Source organism: Protopterus annectens, chromosome 11.part0 (assembly GCF_019279795.1).
Source record: "Protopterus annectens isolate FY-2018-M chromosome 11.part0, PAN1.0, whole genome shotgun sequence".
NCBI classification, from domain to species: Eukaryota; Metazoa; Chordata; order Ceratodontiformes; family Protopteridae; genus Protopterus; species Protopterus annectens.
The window spans coordinates 1,223,980,042-1,223,994,163 of record NC_056745.1 but is presented as its reverse complement, the minus strand read 5'-3'; the positions used below and the strand labels follow the sequence as shown (position 1 = coordinate 1,223,994,163).

Sequence of the window (14,122 nt, the reverse complement as noted above, 5' to 3'; positions counted from 1 at the left end):
AAATTGGTACACCTTGTTTGCTGTAGCATAGACTAGATCCAGGCCTGCTGAATCTAGCTTTGTTTGTATGCTTGTTTGTTTGTTATTTCCCTGAAACGCTAATTCCACCTAAAACGCGGCTTTTCAGCACTTCTGTGGATCCCTAGTGATATCTGCATTGCTTACTGTACTTATTTCCTTGTTTCACTTGAAAGAAAGTTACTGTTTGTCATTTTTGCATTTAAGTTACCTGCAACACATTGCATTTAAGTTACCTGGCACTTGCTCACTAAAGCAATTATATAAGTCAGCACTAAAAAATTAAAAGCACTACACCCTCACAAACTCCCCTTGAGTACCTTGTTCCCCATTGGCCCTTTTTTTCAATTATAAAGGCATTCCCAATACTATTCCAGCATGTCCAAAGGTCAGTTGTCAATCTCCTCTCCGGTCCAGCTGGTGAATCTGGGAATCTTGAGACAATGTTACAACTGCCTCATGTACACAGACAGCCCTCTCCTCCTCCCAACAAATTCCAACACATGTGAGAGATGCAACCATATAGCCAAACTGGAGGCTAAGCTCTCTCAACTCAGTACTGGCATAACCAGTCAGGAGGAGAAGGAAACCACACTCACTACAATTCCAGTCTCACATAGACCTACCATGACAGCAAACCAAACACATAAACACACAAAAACATACTTGGAGGCTCTAAATAAAAATCTGCCTAAGCAGCAGAGACCTCCAAAGCAGACACCCAAGCAACCGCTACCCCAAAACAAAACACGTGCAACACATAGCTCACAAAGCCAGTGTGCCGAACAGTCACAGCCCTTAAGGCTAAACAACACACCTGATACACTTGTAATAGGTGACTCTATCGTCAGGCACACTGACGTCCCACTCACCAGGCTGAGGAAGGAGAAGGTCACGGTAAGCTGCCTGTCAGGCGCTAGGATCCGCCACATAACACAAGCACTCAGGTCACTCCAAGGCAAGTACAAATATGACTCAGTCATTATCCATGCTGGTGTGAATGACCTGAGACGTACCTCCCTGGGCTACATGAAAAGAGACAAAGAGGAGCTCTCTGAGCATGTAGCCCAGGCCGGTATGACCATAACCTTGAGTAGCATCTTACCCTCACCAAGAAAGATGCCACAGTATGAAGACAAGATGATCAATTTCTTTAAGTATTGGTGTCATTCAAAGGGGATCCAATGCCTGTCAGCCTGGGATGACATGCTCGACAAGCCACGATGCTTCGCTAGGGACGGCTTGCACCTGTCACCCCTGGGCTTTCGGATATTGGCAAAGGCTCTTCCTACCCCCATAGTGCCTTTTTTAGGCAAGGCTCAAAAGACAAACCCACCTCCATAGGTATCACAAGGGATAAGAAACTAAGAGTAATGCTACTCAATGCCAGAAGTCTAAACCTCAAGATGCACGCACTCGAAACTCCTCTTAGCATGGAGAACATCGATATCTGTGCAGTAACAGAAACCTGGTTCAAGGCTCCCGAGAGCACCCCAGCACTACCAGGTTCATACCATGCTTTTCGGCCCCAAAACTTGGACCAAACCACAAAAGGAGGGGGAGTATCTATATTCATCAAAGATACCCACACCTCCAGGTTGGTGACACAGCACGAAGCATCAGAGACTATCCATGTGCAACTAACAGTGGGTAAAACTGCCTTCCAGTTTATAGCCTGCTACAGACCACCCTCCCAAACACAGGAACCCCACTCGGCCTTCCTGAGAATACTGGAAAATATGAAGGTCTCTCCAAACACCATTATATTGGGCGACTTCAACTACCCAAACATAGACTGGGAGCATTACTCTAGCTCCAACACCCTAGCCCAAAGGTTCCTAGAATTTATAAACTCAAGTGCTATGGAACAACTTGTTACCACTCCCACAAGAGGGGAAAACATACTGGACCTGATCATCACCAATATGGGGACACTATACTCCAGACGAGAAGTGTATCCCTCACTGGTAAGATCAGGCCATAAACTAATCTCACTGGATATTCACATCCCGACCCCACCCCCTGCCCAGAAAACCACAGTGAAAAATTTCTCTAAAGCAAATTTCACACGCCTCAAAACTGAGGTGGAATCCTTCAAAGCCCCTGGGCCTGTGGAAAATATGGCCCAGACTGCAGAATCCTTTATAAACGCATTCTATGAACACCTTCAGGAATGCATGGATCATGCAATCCCAAATAAAACCAAGACCAAATCCTCCAAAGGCAGACATCCTGTCTGGTGGACCCCAGCCATAAACAAACTGTACAATAGAAGGAAGAAGCTACTACATGATAGAGCAAAATCCCAAAAAGGGAAGGCATCTCTGATCAGTATTAGCAAAAAACTACGGGCACTCATAAAATCGTCTAAGGCCAGCTTCGAGAGAAAAATTGCACAGGACACTAAGGATAATCACAAGGCTTTCTTTAGTTATGTTAGGAACCTGGGTGGGAATTCCCAGATATGCTCAGAATTAGTCCAAAATGACAAAAAATACACCAAACCCACAGACATTGCCAACATCCTAGCTGACAGGTTCAGTGCAAACTTCTCCCCCCCCTCCCCACCAAATATCTATCCCAACAGAGTGCTGCCCCCCTGACATCTCAGATGCTCAGGTAAGAGCCGCCCTCTCCAAAGCAAAAAACACAGCATCAATGGGACCAGACGGTGTCCCGGGCTGCGTCCTACATGAACTCCAAGAAGAGCTAAAACCAAACATAAAACTACTGTTCAATCTCAGCCTTACTACAGGATATGTACTCAAAGAGTGGCGTACAGCAACAGTGGTCCCTCTCCACAAAGGTGGTGCCTCAACGGATCCTGGAGACTATCGCCCCATAAGCCGGACTAGCTTGGTCTGCAAAGCTATGGAAAGGATCATCGTGGACCTCATAAATAAAGATATTGGGGACCTACAGACACTGTATCCTACCCAGTTTGGCTTTGTTAAGGGCAGATCCTGCCTCTTAAATCTGGTCGATTTCTTTGAAACAGTCACCAAGGCCATTGACGAGGGGAAGGTGGTCCACACAGCCTACCTGGACCTCGCAAAAGCCTTCGATACAATACCCCACTCCGGCATTATAGATAAGCTCACCAGCTTAAATATAAACCCCTATGTCACTAGATGGGTTGCAAACTGGCTCAAGGACAAAACCCACATGGTTAGAATTGCTGGAGCCATGTCAGATTCCAAACCAGTTACAAGTGGCATCCCACAAGGCTCAGTCCTGGGATCTCTCTTGTTCGGTGCATATTTCTCGGTGGTACAGGCCAACATGGAAGGACTGTGGCTGACCAAGTTCGCAGATGACTGCAAACTGGGCGCCATAATTGACTCTCCAGCTGACACAAGCATCCTCCAAAAGGGCCTCATAGAAACAGACAACTGGTGCCAGAGCCATGGCCTCAAGCTAAATGCCAAAAAGTGTATATTCATCCCCTTTGGCAAAAACAAAGTGCCCACAAATTACCACATAGGTGGTAATCCATTAAGTACAGAAGAAGTCATTAGGGACCTGGGGACCCAAGTTGATAGCAATCTCTCATTTGACAACAACGTGGCCAAAGTGGTTAGAAAAACATTTTATATAGCCCACCTAATCATGAAGGGATTCACATCTAGATCAGGGAGGTCATCGTGCCTCTTTACTCATCCCTCATCAGGCCCATAATTGAGTACAATGCCCCTTTTGGAATGTACCTTACCAGACACCTGCAGCAACTGGAAAGACCCCAAAAGTACCTCACCAAGAGGATCAAAGGGCTCAAACAGATGCCATATGCTGCCCGGTTAAAGAAACTCCAGCTCTACTCAGTGGCATACCGCCTGCTCAGAGGCGATCTGTGCCTGACGTATAAAGCCATGTCCAACCCAGAATTAATGGACATGCTGCACCTCAGAAAATCCAAATCCCATCGAGCTACGCTCGAGAGACTTGAACCTCAGCACTGAAATAAATAGGACATGCTGGAGGGACAGATTCATAACCCAGAGGCTCCCTTCCCTCTGGAATAAAATCCCAGTCCAGGTTAGGCAGAGTCCCACATTGACTCTCTTCAAGAGGAATCTTGATGAGTGGATGGGAGATCGTAGGTTTACCCCGGCTATCACTTCTGTGTCACTGTTAGACAGAGGCACAGTATACTAACCTCAAAAAAGGGCATAGTAAAATTAATTTAAAATGGGTGGCGAAAGCCAAACACACTCTGGCTAGGCTTATAAATGCCCTAGGGCAGATAGCCTAGTATAAACCTATAAAACAAAAATGAGGTCTTTCTACGGGTATAGTCTACAGGTAATCCTAATGGGGTTCTCTCAATGCTTTCAGGGTCTTTAAGATGATCCTGCTGTTGTCAGGCAGCTGCTTGTATAACACATTGTTGAAGCCATTACCCCCTAGCCAACTGCTGTGAGAATATCCCCACACTGCCTACTGCAAGGCATATTTTGAATACACAGTTTAAAGGCATTTGTACATTTTCTACTACCATCATGTTACAATGTGTATATATATTAAATCTAATGTAATTTTTGTCAGATGTTATTTATGTTACAGCGTGAGTTCAAGGTATATGAAAGTGGCTGAATGCACTACTTATCTAGTGCACTGTTGTGCAAATGTTGCAGCTGTCATGCACAGGAATGTAACTTGTAAGTAAATTTGGTTTGTGCTCATAATGCTGAATATTTTGGAAAAAGCAAAGATTTCAGCATTAGGGAGTAGGAGAGTTTGTGTGAGTGTTTGCGAGTTAGATTGAAGACTTGTTAAGCAGATAGATGGTAAGCGTATATCTGCATGTGTTTGCAGATAAGGATCAGAGTAAAGGTTAGGTAAGGGAACTGATGCAGTGTTGTGCAAATGTGCATTAATGTACATATATGTGTGTTCAAGGTATCTTGTGTAGTGGTAGTGTTATGGAAAGGGCTTTACTAAGGTAAGGTTAGTGCATGATAACTTAAACCTAACCCTAACCCTCAGAAAACCATTTCCATAACACCACCAATATTTTTACAAATTTGGTCTGAATGTAGTGGTTGGGGTTTTGTGATAGTCTCATAAAAGGAAACTGTGTGTTTCCGCTTGCAGTCTTTAGTACTTTTATTTTTCAGTACGTTTGTTTTTTTTGGAATGCTGATATTGATCAAATGAGATTTGATACTACATTTCAATGATTTGTTATGTATCTGTATGTATATTTATATATATATATATAAGCATATATACATGTATACACTGACTCAAACACACACAGACTCCCTCTCACTCTTTCTCTCTCTCTTTGTCTAAATTAGCACTGTCAGTCTTTCTGATGACAGCAGATGTATTTTTTGCTATTTTCTGTTAACCACAATATCATTCATTCATTGCCAATAAATCTTTCTAGTAAAATGTAATTTGCCAATATTCTTCCAGAATAAGATTTCTATACAATGGGACAGAGACTATATTTGCTAAACTTAAGAAAATTTTCCCCAGTACTCCTTCCTGTATGAGGGTATGAAGAATAAAAGCAAAAATAAAGTTCATATTAAGTATTGGTTTAGTTCTCGTAATGCTGTGAGGACCCACTTATACTGAATGGGCACCTTTATGCTTTGAAAAGCAGCAGATTATTACAGATTTTTGAAACTTTTTTTTAAGTTTGAATAAATAACAGTGTTGCATATAATATTAATCCAGAGATAGTTAAGAAATGTTTCTACTGTGCAAAATCACTACCTCTTTATTCATTAACATTATATTAATTTTATTCTATTACTGCAGTACTGAAACATTGCTGTTGATTACAGAATGGAAGAATGGTTATAATTTCACTTGCTGGTATCCATTCCTGGTTTTCTTTTTTCTTCCTTCCTGCAGGCTCTAGTCATAGTGAGTTCACCCCAGATCCAGCTTGTAATTTCTCTATATTCCCCACCTTTCATTACCCACCATTGCTGTACGACCTGCAGACAGACCCCTCAGAGAATTATAACCTCCTGATTGGCAGCACTGCAAAGAAGTATGCCACCATACTGCGGCAGATCGAACTGGAAAAGGCAACATTTCAGATGAATATGCAGTTTGCTGAAAGTCAGATCAACAAGGGTGAAGACTTGTCTCTGGAACCCTGCTACAACCCTCAGTGCACTCCTAGGCCTTCCTGCTGTCGCTCCACATGATATTCAAACACAGATGTCTACATTTTGCCACTGGAAGTGAAGATATTATATGCTCACTGTCATACTGTTGAAACTAAAAACACCTGAACTGGGTATCATGGCTTTGATTCTTTGCTTAAAAGCCCAACTTTGCAGCTAAAATTTACACTATTATATGGAATCTTTTGTCCAGAAAATCTGATAATACAGCATTCATAATTAAAAAAAATAAATAATCTGAGTGCTTTCTGTCACTTAATTATCTTTTACAGACTGTTTTTCAAATGTTTTGTGAAAATGGGGATGTCAGTGATAATAATACCCATTTGTTAACACAGATAGTCCTACTGGAGACACGGTCCCTTTTCAGGGGTGACCTGGGAGCAATGTATATTTAAGTTACTTGCTCAATGTCACACAATAGCCAAATGAGGGCTGAGGGGAATCAAACCCAGGCACTACAGTGCACAGTCTTAAGAGTCTGCTGCAACTACCAGGCAAATGTACCCTGAAAAGAGTTTATTATTGTAACCAACTGGCTTAAAGTAATCTTTGAATGTATGTTTCATAAGTCGTCTTCTAACTGAAGTAATCAATAAAGTGTTTCAGAACAATGATATAAGCTGTGAGATAAGCATAATAACAGGTGCATGACACTGGACTGACGGCTGTACAATGATTTGGCAGGGGTCCAAAAAGTGGTAAGGGAATCGGGGTCTGAGCATACTGTATTTAAAGTTGCCAGTCTTTGAGTCAAGGAGGATGATTTTTTTTGAACTGTTATGTATGGCAGCAGCAGTAATTAAAGTTCCATTTTTGCTTTACATAACTTCTAGAAAAAGCATAAACAAAATGCGTACAGCTTTTCTTTAATGTTTGAAATTGCTATTAAGACAGTAATAAAGCAGTGTAAAATGATTGGGAAGGTATTTTTTTAGACTTCATTAAAAAAACTGTGTTATGGAAACCTCAATTAAAGTTCTGTTTAGAGATTTTATGAGACTAAGCTTACAGCTAGCTCCCAGACAAATTATTTTTTATCCCAAGGCCCAGTAGCAAGAATCTCAGTGTAACAGTGGGGACATAAATGTGGATTGTTATAGTTCTATTCATCTCTCTAGGCATGTAAGGTGCTGTTGTATGAAGAAAGTCCATCTTTGAAGGGCATATTACAGGCTGATACCGAATACTTTGTGTATATGAGCCTACAGTTGTGTGTTTCTGTTGTGCAATAGCAAATTTTATTGCTTTCCTTTAAAACCCAAAAATGAATGCTTCTCTGTTGAAACAGTACACCAATTTGGAGCAGCTGCCTAGGTATATCAGAGATATAGTAATACTAGTCCGGTATGCACAGAAGGGTATTTCTGAATGTTCTCTTACCTGATTATCCGGTTATTTACACCCTTCCAAGTACAGACATTTCCCCCAGACTTTTTTAATGGGAGATTTCCTGTCTATGGATATCTGTCTGCAGTCATCCTGGAGTGTGTGTATTGCTCTTGGGACTTCCAAACTTTTGAAGGCTTTGATATTAGATGATTTTTCTGACTGTTCATTGATTAGTTAAGAAGTTTCTAATAGGTGACAGACCAATTAAACCTTTTAAAGCAGGCATGGGCAAACTACGGCCCGGGGGCCACATGCGGCCCGTTAAACGTTTTGATTCGGCCCGCCAAACTTGAAAAAATTTAATAAATTAACCTTGTTAATGTTTTATTTCCCCTGCAATTCTGATGTTTCCTCACTAGATGGCGCACTCTAGATATATTGGCTTTGTTGAGGTGAAGCGTAGGCCTATTACTCCACGTTTGCACTTTACCCTTTGACCCACCGCCCCTCTATGAAGATGAGCGGACCCAAGAAAAGGAAAGTGGACAGAGAATGTCGAGTGTTCAATAAGGAGTGGACAAATAAATATTTTTTCACTGAACACCGATCATCTGCTGTTTGCCTGATATGCCAAGAAACTGTGGCGGTTTTTAAAGAGTATAATATTAGCCATCACTTTGCCACAAAGCACGCTAATTATGCTAGCAAGCTCTCAATAAAAGAACGGGAAGCTGCTGCTGAGAAGGTGGCAGCTTATTTGAAGGCTCAGCAAAGTTTTTTTCACCGTCAAACTGCCATTCAAGAGTCAAGTACCAAGGCCAGTTTTATGCTTTCATTCAAAATAGCAAAGGCCAGCAAACCACTGTCTGAGGGCGAGTTTTTAAAAGAATGTATGGTAGAGACAGCAGGTATTTTGTGCCCGGAGACCAAAGACAAATTTGAGAAAATCAGTTTATCACGGCGGACAGTGACTCGCCGTGTGGAACTAATAGATGAAGATATCACCAGCAGATTAAACAAAAAGGCGAAGTCATTCACTTTTTATTCTTTAGCACTGGATGAAAGCAACGATGTCAAAGACACTGCTCAGCTCCTCATTTTATCCGAGGAATCAACGAAACTTTTGAAATAACGGAGGAGTTTTTGACAATGGAGTCTCTGAAAGGACAAACACGGGGAGAGGACTTGTTTGAACGGGTGTCTGCTGCCATCGAAAACATGAAGCTTCCCTGGAGTAAGCTTGTTAACGTCACCACAGATGGATCTCTGAATTTAACGGAAAAAACGTTGGCCTGCTGAGGAGAATCCAGAATAAAGTGAAAGATGAAAACCCTGACCAGGATGTCATTTTCCTCCACTGCATCATCCACCAGGAATCTCTACATAAATCGGTGTTACAGCTGAATCATGTTGTGAATCCTGTGGTGAAACTCGTCAACTTCATACGTGCACGGGGACTTCAGCACCGTCAGTTCATTGCGTTCCTGGAGGAAACTGATGCGGATCACCAGGACCTGCTTTATCACTCCCGTGTCCGCTGGTTGAGTTTGGGCAAAGTGTTTCAACGAGTGTGGGAGCTCAAAGAGGAGATTGGCGTGTTTTTGGAGCGGCAGGGGAAGACTGATGAATTTCCTGAGCTGAGCAACAAGAGCTGGATGTGTGACTTTGCGTTTGCTACGGACGTATTTTCACACTTGAATGAGCTCAACGTGAAACTGCAGGGGAAGGAGCAGTTTGTGCATGACATGTACACAAACGTGAAAGCCTTCAAATCCAAGCTGGTTTTATTCTCCAGGCAGATTTTGAACAAGTCATTCACTCATTTTCCTAGACTAGCTACGCTGAAAGAGGCCGGAGCAAAAGTAAAGAAATACAGTGAGTCACTGGATGCACTGCATGGAGAATTCTGCCGTCGGTTTTTGGATTTCGACAAAATTGACAAGTCACTTCAATTGGTGGCCTTTCCTCTGTCACAAGACCCCGAAACAGCTCCAGAGGAGCTTCAGCTCGAACTGATCGACATTCAGTCCGACCCTGCCTTAAAAGAGAAGTTCAGCTCTCTGAAACTAAATGACTTCTATGCTTCACTCAATTATGCCACTTTTCCAAATCTAAGGCGAAAAAGCGCAGATGATGTTGGCTTTGTTCGGCTCTACCTTCGTGTGTGAACAGACCTTCAGCGTCATGAACATCAACAAAGCCAGCCACAGATCCAAGTTAACAGACCTACACCTCAGATCCATCCTGAGAATCGCCACAACAAAACTAACTCCAGACTTTGATGCGCTGGCTAAAAAAGGAGACCAACAACACTGCTCCCATTAAAATGTGTGTGTCGTCGTGATACGCATGTTGTTAAAATAAACAGTGCGCACAGATCAAATATAACGCTTCACAGACTGACTTGCTGCAACTGTTTCATCCTTGCACTGGTCGTTGTTGACTTTTGGCACCGGGGAAACAAATTGAATAAAAGGAACAGGACAAGTACATCTGCATCTCCTACCATTTTTGAAAAAAAAGACAGTCAGGAGGAGAGTGATGGTGATATCCTGAAGGATAACAGAACTTTCGTTGTTGACTTTTGGCACCGGGGAAACAAATTGAATAAAAGGAACAGGACAAGTACATCTGCATCTCCTACCGTTTTTGAAAAAAAAGACAGTCAGGAGGAGAGTGATGGTGATATCCTGAAGGATAACAGAACTTTCAGTGCTTTAAAATAAAATGGTCATTTATTTGATTTTCTGTATTTAAAGACTCATTTCGAAGTCAGAGATTTTATTGTAATGCTTTTCTTCATTTTCATTGGAAATTAAAGCACATGTTTTCTCCATATCCCAAGATGTGTATTTTTCCCCCAATGAGGTGATGTTTTCAAATCATGCCATCTATCTGCTCCTGTTCCGGCCCCTTTGTCAAATGTTAGAACTCAATGTGGCCCACGAATCAAAAAGTTTGCCCACCCCTGTTTTAAAGCCTAAAAGTGCAGGATGAAAGTATGGTCTTCATTACTCCTAGAGATGGGGGCAGGGAATTTCCTACTGTTTATTTATTCCATAACTATTATAACAGAAATTATTAATCTAAAAATTAGTAATGTTAAAGAAAATCTTTTGTAAACAAACAGCAAATGCCCCCTTGTTTTTCAATGTTTTTTCCAGTTTATTTGTTGACTTTTGCAGTTAGGTGAAGACAGATTATGGGCTGTATAATAAATTGACATGCAGGTGAGTGTATGAATGTGCTCTGTTATTGCATATGATGTTTTGGCACCCTATGCTAAAAATATGAACTCCAGCCTTGTTAATGTATCCTTTGTCATTTCTGTTGTAATGAATGTAAAATTCATATGAGGCACTGAATGGGTAAGGGAATTAACATTAGTATTTTAATCTTAGATTCACTGATTCTGAGCCGCACTGAATTCCACAGTAATCAAATAACAGCAATTGTGTGTTTCTCTTTGTATTGTCAGTGGTGATGGCACCTGACAAGGTAGAACCGAGCATCCCTAGTGTAGGATAACAAAATTTAGTGCAGGTAGCACCCCAAGTGGATTCCAGGGCATATAAGGGGTGCATGAGGTGGCAAGTAAATGGTACATGTAAAGATCTTTCTAGCATCCATTGCATATAATAGCCCAGCTCACAATAGTATGAGAGGTAAGGCACTCAACAGCTGGAAGTATAGCATAGGTGGCTAGTAACTGTTAGTACACAAATAAACAAGTAACGCAACAAACTTACAGAAAAGGGAACTATTCAAGAATAATGATGTTCTTGTCCAATGAAAAGGAAAATTAGTTGAAGAATAAAGTTGCCTTTATCCATAGTATCTAGGGTTTTCAGCTGACAAAAATGTGTAATAAGTTCATAAGTAAGACAAGAAAGAGAGCTGCTAAGAAAATAAAAAATCTTGTATTATTTAGTGGACATACCAAAGGTGTTCTGTGCCTTATTAGAGATGCTACACTGACATTTGCAAAGTCTTGTATTATTAAATAGTCATCAGATTAAGGCTGTTATGCATCTCTTTATGTGGAATGATTTTACACTGAATTTTCAGTCTTTTATTATTAAGTTATGCACAGATTAAGGGCCTTCTGTATCTCGATTTTGAGAGAGATGTTAACATTTATAACCAAGAAGAAAATGCTATCATGTTTAGATGAAAAGTGTTTTGCTTTGGGAAGTTTTATTATCATATTGTACATTTTTATGGGATCAGAATAAATTGCTTCTTTTTTTTTTCCTGTGACTGGCCAGAAGAATTGTGCCCCACCCCTCCACCCCACCCCCGAAAAAGGAGTAATGCTGTGATTTACTGACAGGTGGTGAAATGTCCCAGGGACAAATGGCACCACAGAGAGGCACTGTAAGGCAGGTAAATGCGCATCTGGAATTTTACTGAGGGGGAATAAACCATCATAACTGATGTCCCTCATAAGGATCATTGCTGAAGATTAATAATATAAATGGAATTTAGCTTTAAATGTTTCTTTTAACAGTCAGAAAGGTATACAAGGCTGTGCTTGAGTTGTGGTCCTCCTTAGGAACTTGTATCAAAAAGAGAGTGTAATCCTCTCTATTCTCAGTTCTTTTGTGTTTTGAGATGTGTTCTTAAACTGATTGCTCCACCTGTTCATTAAATGCTTTCAGGCCTTTGTATCTTAGCAGTGGTAATGAAACCCATTTCTTTATTACTGCTGTTACAGCTTTGTAGCATTTGCTGGTGTTATTTTTTTGAGCAGTGTAAAGGTTAATGAAGTCACATAAAAAGGGTGCTGGCAGGTCCTGTTGTTGTTGACAGTTTTCCAGCTAAGGATTACTACTTTCAGTGCCTGTCGAAGGAAGAGCACAAGCATTACAAGCCTTATACTGGATTTAACAAGAAAGCTTTGCTGCAGGAAGCTAAACACACAAAAGCTTTCAAAGGGCGTATTAAACTTTGTCTTTTTCTTGTGGATCTTCTAGTCGTGTACATATATGTTCTTCTATTTCATAAAGTATGTGGGGTAGAAAATTAGAGAAACTGGATTCAGACAAGTCCTATAGGAGCAGAAAGCAGAATTATCCTAAGGAAATTATAAACATCTTGAAACTGATGGCATTTTTGATGTAACCTGGTTTTGTCACCAACCCAGTCCAGGTTTCAGACGCTGAGATTTTGTAGCTTGATTTGTCAGCATTCACTATGCCTCTTGCAGCTGGCAAAGGTGAGGCCTCACACAGCACAAAGGGAATGTTTTGTTTTACTCCCTGCCCTCCAGTGCTGGCAGTTATTTTGAAAGCAGTTTCTGGAGGAAGAGTGCTAGGAAAAAAAGAGTGTTTACTGTGATTGCTGAAAATGGTGCGTCTCAGGCAGAAGAATGTCCTTCTGTGGACATATGTTTCCAGTCATTCTAGAGGTTAAAAAATGGTGTGTATTGATTGATTTTTCCGATAAGTATGGACATGTGGATGGAGAATGGACACCCATGAAACAAAAATCCATTGATACACCTACAGTTTATGCGTAGCAAATATCCAGGTGTTTTCCATCAGGCTTTGATTGCAGATGGTATGCCAGAAAAACAATTTTATAAAAATCTGTCATTTTTCTCAGGGAAACAAATACTTTAGTGTAACTAAAAAAAAAAAATTGTATGTGCTATATTTGCAAAAGAGTCAGTCTCCCTTGAGTATTGACTGTGTAAAATTGAGAAAGCAATGTCTTCTGAGTCTCCCCTAAAGAACTACAGTTTTGGTATGCTTTAAGTGGAGTGAGGGGGGTTAAAGTGCTTTCTTCAACTAAGAAGAGGTGTGTACAGTTGTTATTTAGTCACCCTTGGCTATTACTCCAGTGATTGATGCCTTTGAGGATGTATTTAACAATGCATGTTTAAAGCCACATCTCCAGATTCCCAGTTCCTAAGAGGACAGACAAGTTTTATAGGGTTCTGGAGCAGCACTGGCATTCGTTTAAGAACCCTACTGCAGATAAAGCTGTCAACTCTTTAGAAACTTTTAAAAGGTCTTAATCACACATCTCAACAATAAAGAAGGAAGACTAAGGTATTCACTTCAGCCACTTTGGACATTAAGGCAGTGGACTATCAGAGCCATGTGTTGCATTCCCAGAAGAGTATTCTGAAACAAACTGAAGAGGCTGCCCAGGAAATTTAAGATGGCTTTTTGAGGATCAAGGTGACAAACTGATACTGGGAGCTAACAAGTAGAGAGGCATATTAGAACATGTGGCTTTTCCAGGGCAGCTGCTTCAAGGTCTTTTATTAGAATGCTTTTTTTTTTTTTTTAAGAGGCTATAAAGAACAATTTACTGACTTCTCCAGTAGAAACAATGCAGTCTCATTGGTGCACCTCCTGAGACAGTTTAAAGAAGATGGAGGATTGGGGAAAAGCTGTACAGTCAAGCATTTCTTTCACTCAACCATTCCCAATATGAACTATGTTTCAAAATCATGGTTTTTTACATTAATTATAGCTAACCAAAGCCATGAAGGAAAAGGGGGTAGTGCCAAAATAAGCAGCAGGCTTGGAAGCATGAAGAAGTAGAAAACCAAGAACTCTTTGGCCAACACGCAGACCACAGCTACAACCCAAGTGAAACGATTTATTGAA

The 14,122-nt window shown here is 41.0% G+C and overlaps 1 protein-coding gene across 1 annotated transcript in view; it reads left to right on the top strand.

Moving 5' to 3' along the window:
- Positions 1-7,085, top strand: part of LOC122815807 (arylsulfatase A-like) — a 294,200-nt gene extending 287,115 nt beyond the window's left edge. Inside the window, exon 8 of the mRNA XM_044088606.1 lies at positions 5,887-7,085. Coding sequence (XP_043944541.1) covers positions 5,887-6,188 — 302 coding nt within the window. The 3' untranslated portion in view covers positions 6,189-7,085. The remainder of the gene's footprint in view (positions 1-5,886) is intronic.
- Positions 7,086-14,122: the final 7,037 nt, after the last annotated feature.